We start from the raw sequence: 26,965 nt of genomic DNA, 5'->3' as shown, positions 1-26,965 counted from the left end.
TATTACATTTGAATAATTTCCATATTTTTAATGAAATTAACATAGTAAATGTTAGCATTTTAGCTCAATACAAGATAAACATTTATTGAAGAGATGGAAACAAAATGTTTTAATCTGTTCAAAGGGTCTGGGGTGTATCCTGAATCACTGCTGCCAGCAAACACGTACGGCAAGTCACCGCGGACGATAGAATGGTTAAAAACCAGTGAAGACTCACACTGACATCAATAACCCACATTTTATTTTGAAAACCGGAAGATGGTCCACACTGTAGCATCCTAGCGCTGACTTTCTCAACCACCACCGTGTATTTACCGTAAAGTTCGTAATACGGGAGCACTTGAAATGTTAGAGCGGCTGGACTGACTTCGCAAAAAGGAGAGTCAGCTGGCTTGACCGCAATGTTTTTTTCTGGACAGGAGTTACAAAAAAAAATTCTACCAGTATTTTTCCAACAGAATTCCCTCCAGTTGTTGGAGCTGGAGGTCATCCACTGTAGTTTGCAGATGTTTTCCCATCTTTCAGTGTCAATAAGTCCATTTCCTTCTTTGTCCCACTTGTTTCTTATGTGTTCTGTGTGTCACTGTTCAGACGGTCCAATACCACTGTGGGACAACTTGGTTCAGTTTCACCAAGCCTTGATTGTGTATGAACATTTAAATGTATTGATACCTGAATAGATTTCTGTCTTTTATTTTTGTTATTAATTTTCTTTTCTTTTCTTTTTCTTTCTTTCTTTCTTTTTTCTTTTTTTTTTTTTTAAATAATGTTCTTTAACAAATACTGTTTCAGCATAAGGCTGATATTGATGCTCAGTCTGGGGGAAAAAAAAAGTTTTCTGTAATTCTTCAGAATGCATGTCCAGACATGGATCGATAAAGTTGTAGGATTTTAAAAAAACAAAACAAAATTAAAAAAACAAGCATAGAACCCGGACCGGATCCCAGACTGACTGGACTGGACTGGACTGACTGACTAAATGACAGAGCCGTGAGGACAGAGCGGGAATCAAGTTTTTTTTTTCTCTCTCTCTCAAGCCCTGGAATTGAACTATGCTTTTTTTTTTTTTTCTTAATTTTACAAATAAACTGAGATGAACTGGATTATTTTATTTTTTCTTCTTTGTTCAAAGAGACTGTGGAAAACCCGGAGCGGAATTTTTAGTTAAAACAAACTGAACTGTTTTTTTTGTTTGTTTGTTTTTTACTTTTTGTCTCTTTTCTTCTAAAAGTCTGCTACAAACCTAAAGTAGACATTTAGTGTTTGATTTTGCTTTGGTTGGTGGATTTTCTTTTTTTATTTTACGAATGAACTGAGATGAACTGGATTTTTTTTTTTCTTCTTTGTTCTAAGAGACTGGAAAACCGGGAGAGGAATTTTTAGTTAAAACAAACTGAACTGTTTTTTTTTCCTTTTCTCCTAAAAGTCTACTACAAACCTAAAGTGGAAATTTTGTGTTTGATTTTGCTTTGTTGGTGTATTTTTTTTTTTTTTTTTGAGTTTGGACTTTAGGGGGTAAACTGTGTGTTTGAATTTGTGTGTTTTTGTGCATTAATGGTTCAATACATGATTTTGAATTTTAGTTGGTTTAAATGTGTGAATTCTTTCCTTGTCATTTAATGTGTCGGGTGTTTAATTTAGACTGGCATCCTTTGTTTGGTTTGAGGTATGATAAACAGACAAAAACTAAGTGACCAAAACCTCAAGTATATACAAAAGACTGTATTAAACCGACTAACTGACTTTACATCTTAAATGCAAGGAGGCAGACCTGGCTGGCACCCCTTAAAAAAAAACAACAACATAAAATAAATAAATTAAAGCTTCAAACCCAAACTGTCACAACTGTAGAACCTGGAAACAGCTTTAGTGCATGAACCAGATTTCAACCAAGACTAAAACATATGGAAGAATCGTATGGTTGATGTTTTGGTCAAATGTGTTGTTTCATCACAGACGACATGTAGAAGGGTTGTGGTTCTGGTTCTGTAAATACATGTGTGGATGTTTAGAAACAGCAGTCAGAGTCATTATCTGTCCAGTCAGCTGTTGAACCTGCACTTTAGCTTCTAAAACAGGGCTGTCAAACTCAACAACCAGTAAAATAATAACAGAATAATATAGAAATAATGTCAACTCCAAACTTTTCTCTGTGTTTTAGAGCAAAAAAAGTAAAATTAAACAATGAAAATGTTTATATCTAAGAACTATCCTTTCAAATAATGTGAATAACATGAACAAACTCAAACAATAAGTGTAATTTGAACAATATTCTGCCTCAGTTTATCATTTCCACATGTTCCTTATAACTTATGGATCACAGTGGATCTACAAACACAAAAATATTTAGTATCAGGCAGAATATCATTAAAATTGTACTTACTTCTCTTGAAACATTTCAGGTTGTTCATATTTGTTCAGGTTATTCACTTCTTTTTTTTTTTTAATTATACTTTGTTTTAGTGTAAATATAGAAAAATATTTACAATTACTATAAGAAAAAAATTTGGAGTTGTGAGTATTTATAGATTATTATGATTGTATTTTACTGGTTTGACCCACTGGAGGTCTCAGTGTAATATCTTCGGGTCAGATTAGATCACTTTAGACTTCCTCCTACTCCTTTCGTAAATTTTGTGGCTTAAGAAGTTGCAGTTTTAAGTTACAATTTTGTTTTGTTCTCATTCTCTTGATCATTCATTTGCATTTCTGTTTTTAAACTGTTATTTACATCAGGGCTGTCAAACTCATGTTAGTTCAGTTTGATCTGCAGTGGGCCGGACCAGTCAAATACCAGTTAAAAAAAGTAAAATTCTATTATGATCAGGTTTACATCTACAAAGTTTCCTTAAAGATCTGAATAACATGAACAACTTGAATTGTCTGAAGAAAAACAAGTGCAATTTTAACAATATTCTGCCTCAGTTTATCATTTACACATATGCATTAGCTCGATGCTGTACACATTTAATTTAATGTAAGCAGTGGATCAGGTGAAAAGGATAGGCAAAAAAAAATAAACTTTTGCTTCTAGACTATTCCTTTTTTGGTTTTTATGTTTATTATAATTATTGTACTAAGTGCAATGATTGATGTACAAACCAAAATAAATTCATTCAAATGGACACAACTTCATAGACTGCAAGTCTGTGCAAATGGAATGTGGTTCCCCTAAAGTCCAGAGGAGCCATGCATATTACTGGTAAGTCCAAAGACAACTGTTAATGACAGGGAAGCAGTGGTGGGACTTTGTTGTGTGGGCACAGGAGGACTACCCTGTGCAGCCAATACATGTAGATCCAGAAGAGCAAACAACAATTAGACACAAGGCTGACCATTTGTGTTCGTACACATACTTGTCTGTGAAAACAGAAAAATAACATTTAAGGAGAAAAACACAGTGAAAACTATTGATGTTTATTCAAAATAACTTTCTTTTCTCTTTTGAAAATGTTCCAGCTTTTTTCCCCTTGTGGACTGAACATCTTAACCTCAGTCTTGAGCGCTGAATGTACACAAAAGTATTCTCTGTTCTTATCGACAATTGTCCCAAAGTGCAGTTCCCTCTTCTGTCCAGAAGGTGTCATCTTTAATGTACATTTGTATGTTTGATGTTTACATGTTAGTATTTGAATGTTTCTGCAACAGAAAGTACATGGTGCCTGTTATTTTATTGGGTTTTTTTCCTAAATAAATCTTGGTTGAATTATTTCAGTGTGTGCATAAGTACTTTTTGAACATTTTGAGGACATTTCAACAATACTGCGATAATAATGATAACTGTGATAACTTTGGTCCAAATAACTGAGATATGAAATGTTCCTATGATTCCATTTCTAATCGACCATCATTGCCATGTCTTCATCCAGCAGCTCAGCTATCCCTGATGGTTTCAGTATCTCCTTCTGGCTCATTGAACCACCATACAGATGACAGATAAATGTCACTGCACCATGTGGGGCTCTGCCAACCAGGGCTTTCATTTGTATGAGGAGTACCTCTGAAGGAGGGGTGAGGATGGGCTTTGACACCTCAGCTCAGGACAATCAAACATAACTTGTGTGTCTGGGAAACCTGGGAATTCCTGTGGGATGTAAGCGTGCACTTCTTCACATGGAAGCCAAATGCATTCAGACCCTACTGCAGTGGCTCAAAAACATATCCATGTTGCGATGATGGGGCTCACAGTTGACAGGTGTACGCTGAAGCCATGTGCAAGGTGTGTGTCCTTCAAACCAACAGACAGGAAGACAAGGAAGAGGAAGAACTTATCTATTAGCTGGAGCAGCTGTCTCTAGGAGGATAAATAAAGGATGGATTGAATTATGGTTCTGAATGACAATCCATGTCATGATGAAAACATTGAACTGATGTAATGAACTGATACATGTCAAATGCACTTAAGTCTATCTACATACTACAGGTAGAAAACCTGCACAAATACATCATCCTATTTCCAGAGGTGGACAAACCAGGCTCAGAAAGTACTAAATCCGGCCATGCTTGGTTTTACCAACATAAATCCACCTGCTGGTCCATGAGCTAATTAGTCAAATCACCTGTTGGTAAAACCAAGCTATAGCAAGAGTTTGACTTTCTGAACCTGGTTTATCCACCTCTGCCCATTTCTGGTTCAATAACTCAAACCAAAGGCCATGATTTACCGTAGATGGACCAGCAGGTGGGACTACTTCTTCATTTCTTGAAGCAGCTGATGTAGCTCTTGAGACATGAATCCTTTTATAGACATGAGTCTCAATCAGGAACCAAAATGCCATCAGATGGTCAGAACTTGGAAATCTAGTGAGAAAAGATAAACAGTATTCTACTTGAAATTATCTGACACAAGTGAATAATCATTTTAAAATAAAAACAACACTGATGTAAAGTTGAACAGCTAAGCTAACATTTCATCACATAAGCTAACGATTCAGAAACTTTATTTCATCGGTAACATACGGATATTTAAATGAAGCAACCAACGGTTAAAAGAGGCAAAGATATTTGTGTTGAACCTACGTGTACTACAGGCCATGTTCAAAAGTTAGGTGGAATGTTCTGTAGACAACTGGAGTTTATTTTATAAATGTACCTGGTACCTGATGCCGTCGTCAGAGCCGGCAAACCGCTGTAACCCAAACTCTGGCTGGAGACGTAGCTCCTCTAATTGCTTTCTCAGATGGTCCAGTTGTTGGGACAGATCTTCTGAAGCTGATGCAGACATGTCCAGTATAGAGGGTTCAGGGCCACAGCAGTAGTCCTGGTCCAGGTGGGTCACACTCATATGTTCCTCTTGCTCATCAGCACAGACTTGTTCGCTGGGCCGCTCCGTTCTCTCCCACACACTACGCCGTGGTAGAACAACCTCAGAGCTATTCCACTTCAAAAGTTTCAGAACAGCACCTTTGTCAAGTCTTCTTGGAGCCTCAGGAACGGCTGGTTCTATGAGCTGCTCTCTTGTGAAGTGTCTGCTGCAGACCTTGGTGTGTGATGAGATGGTCAAATTGTCATGGCATATGTTTACCACCCACTGTATTTTTTCATTTGTTTAAGGAATTGCACTGACTTGAACTCTTTCTTCCACTGACTCATTTTAAATTTGTTTGCAAGCTACACTTATTACAAAGAGCTAACCTTAAGTGGAAACGCTCCAGCAGCTATGTATGAAATTGGAAGTACGTCACATAGGCTTGTGCATGTAGCCCATTCAGCAGAGTTTTGAACAGTGGCGCCGTAGGGTTCTATACAGGTAGGATGCTGTTATGGACTGTTTGACGCCTTGTTCAGACACAGACAGACCAGCGATCCTGGTCCAGGTTCTGTTCAATGGTGTGTGAAACTTTTCTTTGGTAGATTACCCTCAGTATTTTAATTTATCAAAATGACGGACACCCTTCAGAAATTTCCATCATCTTTTAAAAAAAAAAAAAAAAGCATCAATAACCGAATATTTTCAGTTAATGTGACCTCCAACTGATTCAATGTCCACAAATTCAATCAGAAGTAGTATCTGAATAGAAACCAGGTCCTTGTTGACCTCCACTAGTTGAACTTTTCATCTGGTGGTAGGTGGAGCTTCTGTAATGTCACTGTTTTGTGAAGGTGGTGCATTAGAACACACTTCTTCACTCTGAAGACAACAAAACACAGCTTTCAGTCTGGTGTTTGTCTTCACATCTGGATCCTGAGAAGTCTGATCTGGAGGAAGAAGTCAGTGCTGCTGGTTCAGACACGCTGTGCTTCTTCTTCTTCTCATCTGATGCCGAGGTACTGTTTGGTCTAGACATTGATGATTCACATCTGTACTGATGATGGGAGAGAGGAGAGGATGGCCATAATCTGTTTGGACATTGATAACACTCCAACTGTTTTGGTGTGTTATGACACTGATTGTCTAGAGTCTTACTTTTTGTGCAACTTTTCAGTTTTTGTCTTTTGTGGAAATGTTTGACACGTTCATGTTTGGTACATTGTTAACCTGTGATAAAAGATCTGTCACAGAATCTGCACTGGATGGGATTCTCTCATATGGGTCCGTAAGTGACGCTTGTATGAGGAAGATGACCAGAATATCTTCATGCACCTATCACAGGGGTACATCAACTTCTTGTGGTGAACACTGTGGTGAGAATGCAAAGCAGACAAGGATCTGAAAGTCTTACCACACTGTTCACAGTTAAATGGTCTTTCTCCTGTGTGGATGCGTTGGTGGATTTTTAAGTCACTTGCTGAGGTGAAACCCTGTTCACAATGGACACAGTAATATGGTCTTTCTCCAGTGTGGATGCATTGGTGGATTTTAAGCCCACTCATTCTGATGAAAGCCTTCCCACACTGGTCACAGTAATATGGTCTTTCTCCAGTGTGGATGCGTTGGTGGATTTTTAAGTTATTTGCTGTGGTGAAAGCCTTTCCACACTGGTCACAGCCATATGGTCTTTCTCCACTGTGGATGCGTTGGTGAATTTTAAGCCCATTCATACTGGAATAATTCTTCCCACACTGGTCACAGTCATATGGTCTTTCTCCAGTGTGGATGCGTTGGTGCATTTTTAAGTTATTTGCTGTGGTGAAAGCCTTTCCACACTGGTCACAGCCATATGGTCTTTCCCCAGTGTGGATGCGTTTGTGGATTTTTAAGTTATTTGCTGTAGTAAAAGCCGTTCCACACTGGTCACAGTCATATGGTCTTTCTCCAGTGTGGAAGCGTTTGTGGATTTTCAGTCCACCCATTCTGGTGAAAGTCTTCCCACACTGGTCACAGGTATATGGTCTTTCTCCTGTGTGGATACGTTGGTGAATTTTAAGCCCGTTCATACTGGAAAAAGTCTTCCCACACTGGTGACAGTAATATAGTCTTTCTCCAGTGTGGATATGCCGGTGTTTCTTAAGCCAACTCATTCTGGTGAAAGTCTTCCCACACTGGTCAGAGTCATATGGTCTTTCTCCAGTGTGGATGCGTTGGTGCCTTTTTAAGTTACTTGCTGTGATGAAAGTCTTTCCACACTGGTCACAGTCATATGGTCTTTCTCCAGTGTGAATGCGTAGGTGTTCCATCAGCCCACTCATTCTGGTGAAAGTCTTCCCACATTGGTCACAGTTATATGGTCTTTCTCCAGTGTGAATGCTTAGATGTTTCTTCAGCCCACTCATTGTGGTGAAAGTCTTTCCACATTGGTCACAGGTGGGTCTTCCATCCATTTTTGCTGGAAACAGGTGATCTTGATCTTCCTCCAGATATGCCTTTTAGGTTTCAGTTCAAATCCACCTTTGGTTTCTTTCTACATGAAAACACACAGAAACAGAAGAGGTGGTCACTGAAATGCAATGGAACAGAACAGAACAAACATATCTGTTTGGAACCAGATTAAGCAGATAGACAAAATCTACTAGTTAGGCAATCGATGAGACATTTTCAACACAACCAATATTTGATGGTTTCTCCTTAAGAGATGTGTATGAGACCAGAAAAAAACAAATAATAACAGAAATATTGAAAGATGTTGAAAATGTCAGGTTCTCTCCAGTGTTGGCACATTCTTTGAATAGTTACGAAATCACAAAACACTGAAAATAACTGTTTACTTTGTTCACTGGAGCTAAATTAGATGAATTAAATGCATTACTAGGGTCCAAGTACTGAGAATTGGCAGCAAAGGCCTAATTGTATCTGTAAAGTTCTCTGTTATCATTCTTATTCTAAAGTGTTGCAGGAAATTTTGAGGGCCTGAATATGTGTGAAAACTCAATATTCTTATTGTACATTTGAAAACTGATGGAGATTCAACAATGTACAAATGAGTTCTTTTGTACTAGCAGTTGTAGTAGTAGTAGTACATCCACTGTTAATACTTGTATTTGTAGTAGTAGTATTAACACTTATGTACATTAGTTCTAGTTATTGGTAATTATTCTAACACCAGCTGTTCTACTTTTTAATAGTTCTACTTCAGTTTGCTGTTCATCCATGTACGGCTGCACAATTTTGGCCAAAAATAAAATCCCAATTTGGAATTTTCCAAAATCTCTTGCTTCAGCATACCAAGAGATTTTGGACAATTCCATGCTCTTAACTTTGTGGGAACAGTTTGGGGATGGCCCCTTCCTGTCCTAATATGACTGTGCACCAGTGAACAAAGTAAGTTCATATGTGAGTCAAGGCAGGTGAGCCAATACTTTTGGAAATATAGTGTAGATCATTGGCACATTTTGTGTGAAACTGAACATAATATAATGGAAAATATTTAAACTGACATTTGGAGACTTGTGGAGCATGGCGGCAGAGATGGACGTGAGCCACGAGAGGTAAACGACTCCAGGCAAATTGTTAAAAGAAATTTAAATGAAGCAAAGAGAAAAGACAAATGAGAGAGAGAAGAGCTATAGACTGTAGAGGTAGGAAGTTACAGAATAGGAAGATGATGACAACTTACATGACTCAAAGGATGAATATATGTAAAAAAAAAAAAAAAAAAAAAGACCATGATCAAGGGGGCTATAAACGACATTGTGACATACAAGACGACAGAGACAGATATATACCCCCAGAGGATATACAATCGAGGAAAAAAATGATTAGACCATCAAAAGTCATCAAAAACAATGGTTATGCAATCCAGTACTAACTAACTACTACTAACTAAGAAAACATGTTAAATGGATAGATATCAGCTCTGAAATTAAACTACTATGAGATATTTTTGTTGTTCTCATTATATTTGTCCAAACAAATGTACATTTAGTTGGACCAGGCATTAAAATGAACAAGAAATTGAAGAAAACAAGGGGTGGTATAAGATTTTTTTTTTCCTTGACTGTATGTGGACATCTAAATGTTTCAAATGCACAGAATGTAGCTGATGCACATAGGAGACGGAGGAACAGAAACCAGAGCTCACAGGGAAAAGAACAAGGCACAGACATAAAACACACACACCAGCCCAACAGTCATCTCTGCTTAGTTATCAATCAGATAGTTCAGAGGATGAACTCTTCTCTGGAACTTTTAAAGGAGAAATGGCGGTTCATCCTGATAAGCCCCACCCTTTCCAATGACAATGCTTTCCCCTCGTACGGGTAATGATTACCTCACCATATGTTCAAGCAGACGTCATCTCACAGACTTATACCCCTTTTCCAGCAAAAAGAACCTGGTCAAGGATATTATTGGTAACGAAATAATGAAAACTAGAATGGAAAAACATTTTCGTTAACTGAAATAAATACAAGCTATAATTAAAAGAAAAAACAATAAACTGAAACTGTATTGTGTGTTTACAAAACTAACTAAAACTTATACAAATTATGGATAAAATTCCCTTTGTTTTCGTCATTGTCAATGTCAGATTGATATGAAATCGGTTTATTTCACTCGAGTAATTTTAGCTGTTGGCACCATACGGCACTTCACAGACCGTCACTTTTCGTCACTTGTCATTTAGAGTCATCTTCTGGTCCAAACTCTACCTGGAAACATGGAGACTAAAGCTGGGAGAAAGCAGCAGAGTCCTGTACAAGATTTATCTAAATACGACGGCAAGGAAGAGAAAAGATATGAAAAAACTCAAACTAATACTAAAACTAAACTAAAACTCAGCATTTTAGAAAAAAAAAAGAAAACTAATAAAAACGATCAAACCTGCTCTAAAAACTAATTAAAACTAACTGAATTACAGAAAAAAAGTAAAAACTAAATAAAACTAAACTATAATGAAAAATCCAAAACTATTAGAACCTTGAACCAGGTGCTAGATCAGTGCTGGTGCTAGAGCCAGTCCTTAACTGGTTCCAACCTGGTGCCTCCAAAGAACCAGTTTGCTTTTGCATCGGCCAAGAGCCAAGTCACTTCCTATGTCAGACATGAAATCTAAACAAATAACAGTGGAGACACAAAAAGACACTGCTCTGCAAAAAGTAATACCAATGTTCAATGGAAAATGGTCAAGAGGTGATTTCCAACCAAACTACAACATACGAGCAGAGCTAAGTGTGGTTAAAGGACTTTACTGAGACAAGACAGAGTAATAATCAAACGCTCAATGAGAAAAGAAATGTTAAAAAGACTGCATGAGGAACATCTAGGCATAGAAATACAAACCAAGAGCTAGAACAGCAGTCTATGGGCCAGGAATAAATGCAGATATAGAAAGAATGAAGACAACTTGTGACACATGGATCAAACACCAGGTAAAACAAACCAAAGGGCCTTTAACAATAACAGAGATTCCAGATGAACCACAGCAAAAAGTAGGGACAGACATGTTCCACCTGGATGGTAACAACTACTTGTTAGTCATAGACTATGCGTCGAACTATCCAGAGATGACGCTACTGTTAAACATGTCTGCTACTTGTGTAATAACACACATGAAATCAATCTTTAAAGACATGACATACCTCAGATTGTTTAAAGTGACAATGGACCTTACTATAGTTGTAGAGAATTCCAAGTATTTGCTCAGGAATATGACTTTAAACATGTGACCTCAAGCCCACTGTATCCTCAGTCTAATGGGAAAGCAGAGAAAGGGGTACACATAGTAAAACAGTTACTCAAATAAACACCAGACAGTAAGGCAGATCCTTATTTGGCACTACTGAGTTACAGAGCTTCACCTGTAGAACATGGTAAAACTCCTGCAGAGATACTTATGGGAGGGCAACTACGACCACTGTTCCTTATACAACTACTAAGAAACACAAACAAGTGAAAGACAAAATGAAACTGTTGCAAAAGAGACAAAAAGTAAGCTATGACAAGTCCACCAAAAGTTTAAAACCACTTGTACTCAATGACACAGTCAGAGTGGAAGATACAAACATCTGGGCCAAAAAAGTAACTGTATTGGAGGAAGTGAGGCTGAGATCATACAAGGTGCAAACTGAAGATAGACTGATACTAAGGAGAAACCGGAGGAGTTTATTGTGTACACAGGAGACAATAAGAACACAAGACAGACAGTGTGAGGACTACAAGAACACAACGCCTGAACCAACCTCACCTGTTAAGGACAGTGTTGAGCAAAGTGACCAATCACCTGTGCTCAGAAGATCAGGACGCACTGTCAAACCACCTGAGAGACTGAATCTTTAAAAGAGTTTACATGAGTTCAGAGACGTAACAAATGTTGTTTGGTTAAACTAAAAATGCATAAATGCAGAGTTGAATGTTCAGAGTGGTTCATCTGATAATGTCAGTTTAGATGCATGAGTACAATCTGTGATTGCCTAGTATTGGTAATATTCAGTTTTCATCTAAAGCAGGGGCCTCAAACATGCGGCCCACCAAAGGTTCCAATCCGGCCCGTGGGATGAATTTGCAAAGTGCAAAAATTTGACTGTCAAGGTTGTTGAACTAGTTCTACTAAAGGCTCCACATACAGACCAATATGATCTCAAGTAAAATAATAGCATAATGACCTACAAAGAATAAGGACTCCATATTTTCTTCTTGGTTTGATGTAAAAAAAAAAAAAAAAAAAATTACATTATGTTCGTAAACAATGACAACTTCAAATGTTTGTCTTTTAGTGCAAAAAATAACAGCAAATTATGAAAATATTTACATTTACAAACTATCCTGAAACAATAAAATGAGAATAACCTGAACAAATATGAACAACCTGAAATGTCTAAAGAAAATTAAGTACAACTTTAACAATTTTCTGCCTGTTACTAACTGTTTAGGGCCTTTGTAGATCCGATCCATAATGCACATGTATAAATGATAAGTTGAGGCAGAATATTGTGAAAATTGCACTTATTTTTCTTAAGAAATTTCAGTTTTTTCAGGTCATTCACATCTTTTTTGTTTGGATAGTTTAGAAAGTAAGTATTTTCATAATTTAATGGGGGGGGTTTTGCACCTAAAACCACGACAAAAATCTGGAGTTGTCATTATTTATAGGTTATTATGTCATTATTTTACTCACTGGAGATCAAATTGGGCTGAATGTAGAACCTGAAAGAAAATGAGTTTGAGAGCCCTGATCTACAGACAGAGGGATGTGTTGATAGGAGTGATTTGCACCAATTCAGTTTCACCACCAGAGGGCAGTCGAACATTATCCTTACCACGGTATGGTAGAAGCAGGAGGTGCTTTTGTTGTTGTGTGTATGGAAGGCAGCAGCCACGGTGATTCAAAGGCTAAAGCTGAAACCCACGGCTATTTCTGATGTTTTATTGAAAACAGAACACAGTGCACTCACCAGAATGGGATGTTGGACAGAACTTTGCTCATGGACGTTAGTGCAGCTCACACAGCCCGAATTTCCATCCACTGTAACAGGAGACATGGGAATAAAAAACAGGATGAACATTTAACTTTACTAAACAACCGGAGCATGTTCAAGCAGCGCGAGGACTGAAAAGGAAATCCATCCAAAGTCACGTGACCGTCTCCGCTTCACTGCACTAGAGTTACCTGTTCTAGTTCTAACCTGCTGTCTGTGTTTCTCTTCTCCTTTGCCGGTTTCCCACTCACTCCCTCCCTCCACAGTTTTCCCTGTGCTGTCCTATCCAGTCGGACTGTGGAACACTTCTTCACTCTGCCGTGGGACTCTCCTCCTCCTGGTTGTGGCTCTGCTGCCTGGGGCTATCTCCGGACTAATGCTGCTCCATGTTCAACTCCTCCGTCTCACAGCTGCTCAAACTCAACACTCGCTCCATTCCATCATGTAGATCCACCTGAAAACAATACGGGCTCCTCCGCAGACGTCCTTATATCCACAGAGGGTCATGGAGAAACTTTATTTCCACCCAACCTGCCGGCTCCGACTCCAGTTCATCCCTCTGGTCTGCAGGTCTGTGTGTCGCAGCTCGAAGGCGTCATCAGTGCGCTGCTGCTGTAGGGAGTTGAACCACTGGAAACGTTATATCAGTTTTCCTTTTTAAACAATACCCTTAGCCTTTTTGAATAATACTAGGGGCATTGTTTAAAAAGCAAAACTGATGTAACAGAACAATTCGTTAAATAACAATTCGTTCAGTTACTGAGACACGCGATACTTTACATGGACCAATCAAAAGGCTGTATCGATATGATCAACCAATCAGAATTCAGCTGTTGTCATTCCAGGAAGTGCCAGCCCCGTTTGTTCCTCCTTTGTTTTTGCAGTTAGAGCCAGAGACAAGCCGTGAAGCGGGTTCATCCAACTTCATTCTACTCGATGTTTGTCGGTGGGTTTGGACACAGATTCTCATCTTTTGATACTTAGGAGCAGTTTGAGCTCAAATCTGTCCAAGTCTTTTTCCTCCTGGATATCTCGGTGCTCTCTGCTATAGTTAGCCGGTACCGGAGCTCCTAACTCTCGTGCAGTGAAGCGGAGACGGTCACGTGACTTTGGATGGATTTCCTTTTCAGTCCTCGCGCTGCTTGAACATGCTCCGGTTGTTTAGTTAAAGTTAAATGTTCATCCTGTTTTTTATTCCCATGTCTCCTGTTACAGTGGATGTAAATTCGGGCTGTGTGAGCTGCACTAACGTCCATGAGCAAAGTTCTATCCAACATCCCATTCTGGTGAGTGCACTGGGACAGATGTTTAAATCTAGGTTTAGATTCTGTTCTTGGTGTCCACGGCAGCCCAGTTTGGACCAAACGTAGTGCACTGTGGGATTTTGTCCATTTTTTTCTCCATAATCAAATTTTGTTCCATAATCGGTGCACTACGTTTGGTCCAAACGGGGCTGCCGTGGGCACCGGGAACAGAATGTAAACCAGTGGTGTTTCTAGGCTGTTTTTGGGGGTACTGAAGCACCCCTAGATTGAATCCTAGCACCCCTAAGATATAAGAGATTTTTTTTTTCACTTTTTAATCATGTACAGTACATAGTTGAAATGCAACCATTTAACAACAACACACACACACCTCATCTTGAAAATGTTTTTTGTTTTTTTTTGTTTGTTTTTTTTATCCATTCTGCCCCTCCCACCTTTCCATGACTCAGAGGCTCAGACCAATGCACATCCTTCCAGAGTTGGTCAGATCCAGTACCTGGCTTAAACCAGGACATGTGACCCATTCCTTTACTTCTACCACTCAGTACCAACACCTTATTATCATCGCCAGTCCTTATGGTTGCTGTATTGAAACGTAGATCCCTGTGTATGTTGTTAGGTGGGAGTTAGCTGATGTGTTTTTTCTAACTAGGGAACGTTCCAGGTGGTTCAGTCTAGAGCCCGACTGTTATGGGATTTTTGGGGCCGATGCCGATATTGGGGGCTAAAAAAGCCGATATCCGATATTGGCCAATAACCGATATATTGGCTGATACATGAAATAAGAACACTGATCTACACAGGATATACTAATCTTATATTAGATAATTGTGGACAGGTGGATAAACAGTTGCATAAATCTTTGTTTATCTCACAAATATAATTTACACAGCTTTCAAATGCAAACACAAAAATAATTAGAGCAACAAATATTACTTACCACACAATTATGTTTTCACTCACAAATTTTGATGTGTCTGCCTAATGGCACTACAACTTCTTATGTGGACTAAGGACTAAACTGAGCATGTGCAGAGTGAATTAGGTGAGTCCCAAGTTGTTCCTGATTGGAGCAATTGCAAGAGTTACAACTGAACTGACTGATTGTAAATTTCCCCATGGGATGAATGAAGTATAAAGCATCTATCGGACCAGTGTTACAACTGTCCCCAGTCTCCCCTACACTATTAACACCCAGGCCTGCTGGCAGAATGAAACTGTGAGGTAAACAGGAAGTGCATGGACATGGGTGTGTGTGGGTGGGGGGGGGGGTGGGGTGTGTGAAGACTTTATAAGATGGGGGGGTAGCTGTCCATCCTTGTCAGAGCGCGTGGTAGCGGTCCGTGATTTTCGCCGGGATGGGGGGATGGGGAGGAATAAACAGTCCATCCTTGTCACAGTGCGCGAGCGGGGGTGGGGTGGGGTGGGGGGTGTAGCTCCGTGATTATGTGATTGTGTGTGTCCGAGCAGGAGTGAAAGTGACATTAATTCGCTTTAAAGTTCCTCTTATTCTCCGGGCAGCACACACACACACACAGTAGCAGCGAGCGACAGAATCCCCACACAGCAAAAAAAGTTAATATATCGGCTACATATTGGCCGATGTTGATTAATTGGTGATATGCTGTAATCGGCCCGATTAATCAGCCGGCCAGTTAATCGGTCGGGCTCTAGTTCAGTCCACGTCTGTCCTCTGTTTGAACTGGACAGAGAGAAGCTGCTGTTGTGTCATCTGTGTGTGTGTGTGTGTGTGTGCGTGCGCGTGTGTGTGTTAATATTAAAGACACAGACAGACAGACATCCAGCCTCATCGTGGATATAAGACTGATTTAAAAAAAAAAAAAAAAGCCAGGTTCAGGTACGAGTGTAAGATCAAATGGTGTGACTTCATTTTCTACAGCAAACAAATATTCTATTAGTTATTACGATCTATTATAAGTTGGATAAATGTACCAGTTTATGTGTCTTATTAGATAGAAAATGCATTGTTTGGTTATTTGCCTTTTGGCTAAAGTACAAAGAGAGAGAGAGTTTTATTTATCAGTATTCTTATGAGTATTTTCTCATATTTATGTCATTTTTCATCTACTTTAATACAATATATTTGTGTATGTTGTCAGTGCAAAGAGGGAGAGATGAAAGAAAGGAAAGAAAGAGTGAAAGATCAGGAAGAACCAGGTAAGAAAACGGACAGAGAATAGTGACAAAACAGGAACTGTTAAACTGACAAAGAAAAACATTCATTCACTATATAATTCTATCTGTACATCATGGAAGTTCTGTGTTCTCCCTACATTAAATGCTTTTGCAGAAGCACACGTACACTTAACATATACGTCAGCAGATTTCACTCTAAAAAGGACACAAGTTTATTTTTATTCAAATATTTGTATTATATAATAAAGACATGAAGAAAAGAGGCAGAGACAAATATTGAAAAAGTCCATTTCTGTTCATGTGTTTTACATGTTATTCATTTCAAATAAAAGTCCAAAAAATAAGTCCAAAGTCCATTTTTGGCATTTTTGGTTCTCACTATAGGGGCTGTTTTACTCCAGAAACATACATATACTGTTTTAGTGTATATGTGTACATTGAGGAGTTGCTGTTTCAAAATGAGTTGGCCTCCTCCAGAAATTAGTTTGGACATATTTATTTTATGATTCCAACCCATTCCTCTTTTACTGTGGCTCAGCATTTAAATGACTTCTATCAGACGTGATGGTTTAGTCAATTTCCCCTACCCAAAAAGTATTATGCTTTTCTTTCTCAATTGTGGGATGGTGTGTGTGTGGGTGCGTGCATGTGTGTGTGTAGGCATTGGGGGTGTGGTGGTTGCTGGTGGGGTGGTGGGCCACGGTGGTGTTCCTAGCAGTTGATGTTGCCGTTTTGGGTTCTGGTTGGCGCTAGGGCTGTGTTTGGTTGCCGCGATTTGGGGGGATTTGTGGTGGTGCTGCTCATTCTTGGGGGGGTGGCAGCACTCCAGGTGCCAATGTGCAGTTTGTGCCTCTGGGGGACTGAATTAAATTAGCTGTTTTCTATAGTTTTCTACTGAAGCATGTGTATGTGGAGGGTCTGAGAGTTTGAGTGGGTTCCCTGGGAGCTTTTGAGGGGTCAGAAAAACTAAATAAGCAATTTTTAAAATTAGAATAGTACAGAAATCTGTGAAAACCGCTTTTGATTGAAATAAGTCTTATTTATTTTTGAAGACACTTTGTTTGTTTTCCTTAAAAAATGTGGACTTCATTCCATCAGTTTTTTTTGGCAAGACAAATTTATTTGTATAGCACAATTCATACACAGGGCAATTAACAGTGCTTTACATAAATGGAAAAGAGACAGGTTAAAAACACACAATTAAAACCTAATCAATAAAACATAAATAATAATCAATTAAAATAAAGTAAAAGGTCAGATAGAACCCTTTCAGTTGTTCTATGCACAGTTGAACAGAGTTGTTTTCAGCCTGGATTCAAACATTGTTAGAGTAGAGGCCTGTCTCACTGTTCCAGAGTTTAGCTCATAGAACTGAAACGTAGCTTCACTGTGTTTAGGCCTGACTCTAGGCACCAGCAAAAGACCAGTCCCTGAGGTTCTCAGGATCCGAGATGGTTCATATGAGACCAAAATGCCACAGATGTACTTTGGTGCTAGACCATGGACAGACTTATAGACCAGCAGAGCTGTTTTAAAGTCTGTTCTCTGAGTGACAAGAAGCCATGGCACAGATCTGAGCACAGGACTAATATGGTCGTATTTCCTGGTTCTAGTTAGGACCCAAGCAGCAGCGTTCTGGATGTACTGCAGCTGTCTTACAGCTGGTTTAGAGAGTCCAGTGAGAAGGCCGTTTTGGACTGTTAATAGAGAAGTATATATTTTTGCAAAGTATTACTTTTGATACAGCAAATGCTTTCTGAATAAGAGCAACTTTTACTGTTTTAGCTGTTTACTGCTGAAATGTCATATTTATTTCCTTTCTAATGTCAATACTGATACCAGTATTGATGTGTTGCATGACTGCGGTACTCAAATAATCAGGTTACAACTCAAAATTGTACTTTGGTGTCACTAAATTACTCAGAATCAATCAATTAATACTGAATCGAATCGATATTGAATCGAATCGTGATTAATCGATTCAGAACCTTATGAATTGAAATCGAATCGATTATGGAAATTGGCCATGATGCCCAGCCCTAGTGTGTGTGTGTGTGTGTGTGTGTGTGTGTGTGTGTGTGTGTGTGTGTAGGTGTGTGCGCAGATATGGGTGTGTTTATGCGTGTAGGTGTGTGCATGTGTAGACATGCATGTGGGTGTGTAGGTGTATGCAGGTGGCTGTGTGTGTGTGGGTGCATATGTGGGTTTGTTAGTTTGAGTAGGTGTGTGCATGTGTAGGCGTATAGGTGGGTGTGGGGGTGTGTGCATATGTGGGTGTGTTTATGCATGTAGGTGTGTGTGTGTGTGTGTAAGCGTACACGTGGGTGTGTGGCGTCTGGATGTTTGTAAGTGCATGTGCATATGTGGATGTGTCTATGTGTGTGGGGGATTTGAGGGGGTGTGGGGTTCAAGGGTGGGAGTTGGAGGGGATGGGGGGGGGGGGGGGTCTCCAGGTACCCTGAGGAGCCTGGCTGGGGCATCGGGGTGTGTACTGGCCCATGGTGGGTGGCTGTCTGGGGCAACCTGGTCTCTTAGTGTGCTGGGTGGGACACTTTTGGCTATATAACCCCTCACTCTATGTATATGTACACAAGCAAGGAATGGATGAACATGTGAATGTAAAGTTTGAGATTGTTACTAAAACACAAACTGATATTAAAAATAAAGTTGTCCTCCGAGGGGGGGTGCTGGTGGTAGGGGGTGCTGGTGGGTTATTTTTTTTATTTATTTAACCTTTATTTACCCAGGCAGGCAGTTAAGAACAGATTCTTATTTACAATTGCAGCCTGATCAAAGAGCAATGGCTCCTTGAGGGGTAGGGGGTGAGGGGGCTAAAAGTAAAAACAAGGTTAAACAATTACAGAAACAAACAATTAATAAATAAATACATTACAACAATAACAGTGAGACATGTAAAAGACAAATACTCAACAAGTGCAACAATCAACTAAAACTTGTTCCAGGTTTTGCTTAAAAACAGTGAGAGATGTGAGGACAGTGAGTTTGAGGGTGTTTTGTAGAGTGTTCCAGTCGTTAGCTGCAGCAAATCGGAAGGCGCTGCGACCAAAGACAGTGCGGGCTTTGGGGATAGTGAGTCTGATGAGATTACTGGACCTAAGATTGAGTGTAGAATGGGAGAGGTGAAGATGGGAGGAGAGGTAAAGAGGGGTTTTTCTGAGTAAGGTTTTGTAAATGAGCTGGAACCAGTGACCGAGCCGTCTGGTGTGGAGGGAGGTCCAGTCAACTAGAATATATAGGTCATAATGGTGAGTTGAGAAAGGAGCACCTGTGGCGAAACGGATTGCAGAATGGTGGAGAGGGTCGAGTTTGCTGAGGGTGGAATGAGAAGCCATCCTATAGCTGGTGTCACCATAATCAAATATGGGCAGGATGGTCATTTTAACAAGTGTGCGTTTGGCTGAGTGGGTGAAGGAGGTCTTATTCCGGTATAGAAAGCTCAAGCGAGTTTTGACTTTTGACTGTAGGTGCTTAATGTGGGTGGTGAAGGAGATGGATGAGTCCAACCAGAGACCAAGGTATTTGTAGTGGGTCACAAACTCCAGTTCAGAGCCATCAGCACAGGATTTTAGGGGCAGTGGTGGAATTACGTTTCCAGTCAAAAATAATGCATTTGGTTTTCTTTGTGTTGATGTGTTGTGTGTGTTGATGAAGGCTATGAAAATACTGCTCGATAGAACTGAGACTGAGTTGTAGTGTGGATGCCGCAGAGTGGAGAGAGGGGCCCTCTGAGTATAAGATGGTATCGTCAGCATATAGGTGGATCTTGGAGTTGCCGGCATTCTTGGCTACATCATTAATGTGGATGGAGAACAGCATTGGGCCCAGGATGGAGCCTTGGGGGACCCCTTTAATGATCGTGAGAGGGTCAGACAAGATGTTTTCAGTCTTCACCTGCTGAACTCGGTTGTTTAGACAGCTGGCGAACCAGTTGCAGGAGTGTAAAGACAGACCAATGCTGGTGAGCCTCTGCAGGAGGATGGAGTGGTTGACAGAATCGAAGGCCTTAGATAAATTGATGAAGGCAGTGATGCAGATCTGCTTGGAATCCAAGGAAGTAACAATGTCATCCAAAACCTTCAGAGTAGCTGTGGTGCACCCGTGGCCTGGCCGGAACCCAAACTGCAGGTTGGACAGGATATTGTTTGAAGCCATGAAGTGGCTAAGCTGTCTATGAACCAGTTTTTCTAGGACCTTGGCCAGACACGGCAGAATGGAGATAGGTCTATAGCAGTTGGGGTCAGAGCCTGAGCCACCTTTAAAGAGTGGAAAGACCAGTGCGGATTTCCAGTCTGTGGGAAAGACAAACAGTTCCAGAGACATATTAAACAGCCATGAGATGGGGACGGCAATGACCGGAGCAGCAACTTTGAAAAACCTGGGATCAAGCCCATCAGAGCCAGCTGACTTGTTAGAGTCCAGTTTGATGAGCTCCTCTAGAACCTCCGAGGTCATGATGGGTCTAAAGGAGAAGGTGCCAGAGCTGGAGGTCATAGGTGAGTATGATGGCGCAGCAGTGGGGGATTTGGCAGAGAAGACATGGGCTGAGTTGACAAAGTGTTGGTTGAGAAGCGAAGCTGTATGAGACTTGTCAGAGACAACGATATCACCAAAGGACATGGAAATGTGGGGGAGCGAGTTTATTTTCCATGGACTTGACCATTTTCCAGAAAGTCTTGGAATCAGAAAAAAAAAAACAAAAAAAGATTGGTGCCTGCAGCCGGGACCACTGTTAAGGGGGGGAAACATGACTAATTCATAGGACCCAGCATGCCTGCGGAGCCCATACAGCAGTTGAGTGGCCCGAAGATTTACAGGAATAGTAAAGGGTCTTCAGTTTGCATTGCTCCAACAATTATGGACTGCTATCCTCCCACCCCCCAGAACCACAAACCACTACCCCACCCCCACCCCCGACAATCACAGGCCACACCCCCCCCCTCACATCTACAACCTGTGGTTCCCCACACGTCACATACAAGTAATAATAATAATAGAGAACATTACAGATATAATAAGGCCTTTGCTGCCAATTCTCAGCACTTGGACCCTAATAATGCATTTAATTCATCTGATTTAGTTCCAGTGAACAAAGTGAACTGTTATTTTCAATGTTTTGTGATTTTGTAACAATTAAAGAATGTGCCAACACTGGAGAGAACCTGACATTTTCAACATCTTTCAATATTTCTGTTATTATTTGTTATTTTCTGGTCTCATACGCATCTCTTAAGGAAAACCCATCAAATATTGGTTTGTCTTGAAAATGTCTTATCGGTTGCCTAACTAGTTGATTTTGTCTATCTGCTTAAAGGTGGGCTGCAAAATGTTTTCCTGGAGCATTGTTTACTGTATTGCTTAAAATCCCCTTCACACCCCGATTACAACCAATTAATTACATGCTCTAACACAAAAATTTTAAAAATGTCGTCACCTGTGGAAGAGACAGGACTGAAAAAACACTGTTCCAATCATTTTAAGCACCCAATCAAAATGACTGAATGGTGATCTGTCTATCAAACTCAACTGCCAATTGTCCCTCCCCCCTCTGCACGTACCCCTCTTCGTGCATGAATTGTGCGTTCTCAGAGGCTTGGAGCACTTGTACAGGAAACAAAGCCAGAGCCAGAGCTTAGCTATATGAGGATGGAATGTTCACCGGGAAACTGTTTTGTCACTAACATAAATTACTAGGAAATGTAACGTTAGCCAGATAGGTCTGAACTCGGTCTGGTCTGTAAGAGTGGGGGTGTTGGAGGAGACTGAGTGAGGTATGTATGAATCGGGGCCAGAGTTGGGGCCGGAGCCGGGGGAATTTTTGTAGTGCAGTGCTTGTGAACCCTCAGAAACAAGCTCTGGAGGCGAGACTTTGGGGGCATGTCTGAAGAAAGGGGTTTGGACTTTTGAATTGAGTATTTTCAAACTGTAGCTTGCTCGAACCATTTTTCTAAGATCTCCTACCCCACCTTTAATCTGGTTCCAAATAGATGTGTTTGTTCTGTTCTGTTCCATTGCATTTCAGTGACCATCTCTTCTGTTTCTGTGTGTTTTCATGTAGAAAGAAGCCAAAGGTGAATTTGAACTGAAACCTAAAAGTTATATCTGGAGGAAGACCAAGATCACCTGATTCCAGGAAACATGGATGGAAGACCTACCTGTGACCAATGTGGAAAAACTTTCACCACAATAAGCGGGCTGAAGGAACACCTACGCATCCACACTAGAGAAAAACCATAAAGCTGTGACCAGTGTGGGAAGACATTCACTTTTGCAAGTACGTTAAGAAAGCACTGATGCATCCACACTGGAGAAAGGCCATATGACTGTGACCAGTATGGGAAGACTTTCACCAGAATGAAGGGACTGAAGGAGCACCTACGCATCCACACTGGGGAAAGACCATCTGGCTGTTACCAGTGTGGGAAGATGTTCAGTTTTGTGAGTTTGTTAAAAAGGCATCAATGCATCCACACTGGAGAAAGACCATATATTTGTGACCAGTGTGGGAAGACTTTTATCACAGCAAGTGACTTAAAAAATCACCAACGCATCTACACTGGAGAGAGACCATATGATTGTGACTGGTGTGGGAAGGATTTCACCAGTATGAGTGGACTTAAATACCACCAACGCATCCACACTGGAGAAAGACCATATGACTGTGACTGGTGTGGGAAGGATTTCACCAGTATGAGTGGACTTACAATTCACCAACGCACTTACACTGAAGAAGGACCACATAACTGTGACTAGTGTGGAAAGACTTTCAGATCCTTGTCTGTTTTACTTCCTCACCGCCGTGTTCACCACAAGAAGGTGATGTACCCCTGTGATAGGTGCACAAAGATATTCTGGTCATCTTCCTCTTACAAGCGTCACCAACAGACCCATATTGGAGAGAATCCCAACAGTTCAGATTCTGTGACAGATCTCTTATCACAGGTTCACAATGTACCAAACATGAATGTGTCAAACATTTCCACAAAAGACAAAAACTGAACAGTTGTACAAAAAAGTAGGACTCTAGACAATCAGTGTCATAACACACCAAAACAGTTGGAGTGTTATCAGTGTCCAAACAGATCCTCGTCATCCTCTGCTCTCTCCCATCATTAGCGCAGATATGAATCATCAACGTCTGGACCAAACAGTACCTCAGCATCAGATGAGAAGAAGAAACACAGTGAGTCTGAACCAGCAGCACCGACTTCTTCTGACAAGAACATCAGACTTCAAAACCTCCAGATCAGACTTCACAGGATCCAGATGTGAAGACAAACACTAGACTGAAAGCTGTGTTTTGTTGTCTTCAGAGTACAGAAGTGTGTTCTAATGCACCACTCTGTAGCAGGAAGCAGGAGGTGACATCACTAGTAAGGCGGGGGAAGGGAAGGGTAGAAATCAGACCCACCTGAGAGCTGTGTGGTGGAGGGAAACTCAAACAAAGGGGAGACTGAAAGGAGGTTTGATCGACAGGAGAAGTGACAACGAAAAGGAAAGGAGGAAAAGACTTAACGTGACTAAAACTGAGGAATCTGAAAGTGGACTGGTGTGGACCCAGGACTCTCTCTTTCTCTCTTTCTTTTCGAATTGTAATCTCATTGTTAGCTGGTGCTGTGTGTTTGGGTGAATTCAGGGATGCTCCGTTGGTATGGAAGTTAGACTTAGTACTTGAACTGCTTTCTATTAACTTTTGAGTTCATAATTAGACTTTATTTGTAGACTGCATACTGTGGTTTATTATTATGTATTTGATTGTGGTTAGTATTTTGTAACATGAATTTAAAGTAACTTGTTGTGGAGCTATTTACAGAATAATTTAACCTTAATACAGTCTTAAAGCATAAAAGATTACTTGTTAAGTTTTACATTAAACTGTAAGATGAACTAAACCAAAATTCATTAGTTTAAATATCTTAATAAAATGCACTTAACTTTACTCACTTTATATGAACTTTCCAAATCATCAGTTTGTGGTTCAAATCTTAATATCTTACTAAAAGTTTAAATCTAAATGAACTACTTCAACATTAGTTGTAATTTAAACACTTAAAATAAGTTATTTCTAAAAACTACTGTGTATATAAGTGTTCTCAACTTGCTGTGTTCATTTAATTATATTTAATGTTGATGGAATCTGTATAATTTATTGTGTAACTTAACTGCTGACTTGCTCAGTTATGGTTGTATCTACTTTAGCTTATTTTATGTTTTATGGTGTTTACACTGATGTTTGTTTGTTTCTTGTTTAAAGGTTTTTTACCTAATCTGATCCTGTAATCAGCTCAATCATCTGATTTAATTCATCCAATTGGCTGATCTCCTGATCCTTGTTCTGAAATAAATGGAGAAATAAATGGACAAAAGGTGAAACTTCAGCAGTGAGTCTGTCCTTTCCAAGTGTGAGGAAATCACACAGAAAAGACAGATACACTTGTGTGTGTCTCTCTCTCTCTCTCTCTCTCTCTCTCTCTCTCTCTCTCTCCCTCTCTCTCTCTCTCTCTCTCTCTCTCTCTCTCTCTCTCTCTCTCTCTATCTCTCTCTCTCTCTCCTCTCTCTCTCTCTCTCTCTCTCTCTCTCTCTCTCTCTCTCTTCTTTTTCCAGGATTGAAGTGGCTCACTGTTGATGCTTCAGATCCTGGTGGAGGTGCCAGCTTCAGCCAACTTCAACACACCACTGCCATCTAGTGTCCAGGTTGACAATTCCATCTTCTGTTTCAGTAAATGCATTGAAGTCAGACTGAGGAGGGAACTTCACTGCCATGCATTAGACATTTGTACTGAAATAATCTGAGTCTGACTGATTACAGATGTTCTCTACAGTCTTTATTTCAGCACTGATTCTGATCAGAACTCTATGGGGTAAGGAAGCTGTCCAAATATTCATGGACATAAGACAGATATGTGTGCATATTAGTCAAATACATATGTGTAAACTCTTGAATGAGTTCAGTCATACATGAAATGTATTGTGTGTCTTTTATCAGAATACAAATAAATAAGTTTTGACATCAGGAATTACAAACATAAAATGCAACTTTACGATTGCACGTTCTCCACCACGAATACGAATTCACCAACGTGACTCTACTGAACCCATTCCAGAGTTTATTTGACATCAGCCTTACCCCATAGACACTGACTTTACTGGTTTAGAACGTCCACTCCCAGTTTGAGACAGCTGGACACCATGGTTCAGACTGGTTTAACTGGATGCACCTGCACTATCCAACCTTTGTCCAATAATGGAGTGTGTTTGTGGTCATTTGTCAGTGCCTGAGGTCTACATGCACTTGAATCCCACTGAAACCAGCAAAACCACTGACTCTAAATGTGGATCTGGTTTTCATGACAAAGCCAGGGTCTGAATGACAGAAGGTAGAAAAGGAGGCCAGGACACATCGAACAAACACACTGACATTAAATATATACACACACAGTGGAAGGAGACAACTGGTCGAACTGACTGACCCATGATGGGGAAGAATCATCCAAAATCAGAGGAAAATAATGAGAAAACCCAACGTATTTATGCAACAGTAAACTTCAAATTCTAAATCAGTCTAAAAGCTTTACTATGACGGCGTATACAAGCCACATACGAAAATAAAAACAACTCATTACAAGACGTCACAAAATATCAAAATAAAGCCCATAATTTTACGAAAATAAAGTCAGATTAACAAAAAAAAAAAAAAAACACAATTTAACGAAAATAACGCTGTGCTTTTATGAGATTAAAGTCGTAATATTTTGAAAATAAATTTGCAATAGTGCGATAAACAGAATGTATAAATTGTTAGCCTTTAGCCTTGTTGACGACAGTTTCCGGTTACAGTGAACGCAACAAGCGAAACAAACTTTCACTTCTGCTGGAGTGGACGACTAATGCTAATGTGTTGATGGTGGGCGGGGCTAATAGGCTCAGTATTTGGCCTTTGTGCATAAACCACAAATGAAAGTAGAACCTCACAAAATGTTCCAAGTTCTCCATTATGAGACCAGTGGGTACGACTTTATTTTTCCACCTGTTTTTAAATTACAACAATATTCTTGTAAAATTATGACTCTTTTTGTGTTCCACTTTATTCTCATAAAATTCCGTGTTTTATCTTGATATTGTACAACTTTATTCTCATAGCATTTTTATTTTCTTATGTGGACCTAATACCCCGTTGTACTTTACAGAGGCTATTGCGATAAATTGGATTTTATCTGTATTTTTAATGGTATTTGATGTTATTCTCAGCTCTTTCTCCGTCTTTACTTCACTGTGAACATGTATTTGTACTATTTTGACAGTGTTTTAGTCCATTTTTTTTCAGTAATTGGACCCAAACCTCCTTTTCACTCTCACTGTCCATGAAATGAACATGAATGAATCCAATATTGGCCGTGGCCTCCTCTGCTATATTCTGGATTTCAGACTTCTTTTCCTGTTTTAATGCTGCCTCTGTGCTTCCAACACACATTAGTTGACGTTCAGTTGAAGCCAAATCAGTTCACTCCAGTTTTTCAGGGTTTGGATGATCTGCCCTTTCATTTGGTTCATTGGAACTTCACTTGATTAGCAGAAGTTGTTCAAGTGTTGATATGTTTTGGATTTTAACCCATAAAGACCCAGTGCTATTTTAGTGTCAGTTCCAAAATTAAAGTTTCTCTATATTTAACTTTTTTTCAGTGATTTATCAGCATTTATTCTGATATTATCTTCTGTCTTTTGCATGTTTTCACTATAAATCCTGTATTTTCTATATTTAATTCATTGATCATGTAGGTGTTCATTAAAGCTCA

General features: G+C 39.8%; 2 protein-coding genes and 1 pseudogene across 3 annotated transcripts in view; 1 reads left to right on the top strand and 2 right to left on the bottom strand.

The window, feature by feature from the left end:
* LOC115436332 (zinc finger protein 850-like) overlaps positions 1-13,233 on the bottom strand; it is a 308,536-nt gene extending 295,303 nt beyond the window's left edge. The window contains exon 1 of the mRNA XM_030159178.1: positions 13,039-13,233. The gene's annotated coding sequence lies outside the window, so the exon portion shown is untranslated. The remainder of the gene's footprint in view (positions 1-13,038) is intronic.
* The window catches only part of LOC115436275 (zinc finger protein 664-like), a 1,196,486-nt pseudogene that overhangs the window by 492,967 nt on the left and 676,554 nt on the right, over positions 1-26,965 (top strand).
* LOC115436287 (zinc finger protein 431-like) overlaps positions 5,926-26,965 on the bottom strand; it is a 676,852-nt gene continuing 655,812 nt past the window's right edge. Inside the window, exons 1-2 of one of the 2 annotated variants that reach the window (XM_030159099.1) lie at positions 12,940-13,020; positions 5,926-7,781 (exon numbers count right to left, since the gene is read on the bottom strand). In XM_030159099.1, coding sequence (XP_030014959.1) covers positions 6,496-7,701 — 1,206 coding nt within the window. In that variant the 5' untranslated portion in view covers positions 7,702-7,781; positions 12,940-13,020 and the 3' untranslated portion in view covers positions 5,926-6,495. Of the gene's footprint in view, positions 7,782-12,939; positions 13,021-26,965 lie in introns of those variants that run through there. The other variant, XM_030159098.1, reaches the window with a different exon arrangement.

This window comes from Sphaeramia orbicularis, chromosome 16 (assembly GCF_902148855.1).
Source record: "Sphaeramia orbicularis chromosome 16, fSphaOr1.1, whole genome shotgun sequence".
Taxonomy (NCBI): domain Eukaryota; kingdom Metazoa; phylum Chordata; class Actinopteri; order Kurtiformes; family Apogonidae; genus Sphaeramia; species Sphaeramia orbicularis.
The sequence above is the reverse complement of the archived record's forward strand: the minus strand, read 5'-3'. Positions and strand labels throughout refer to the sequence as shown.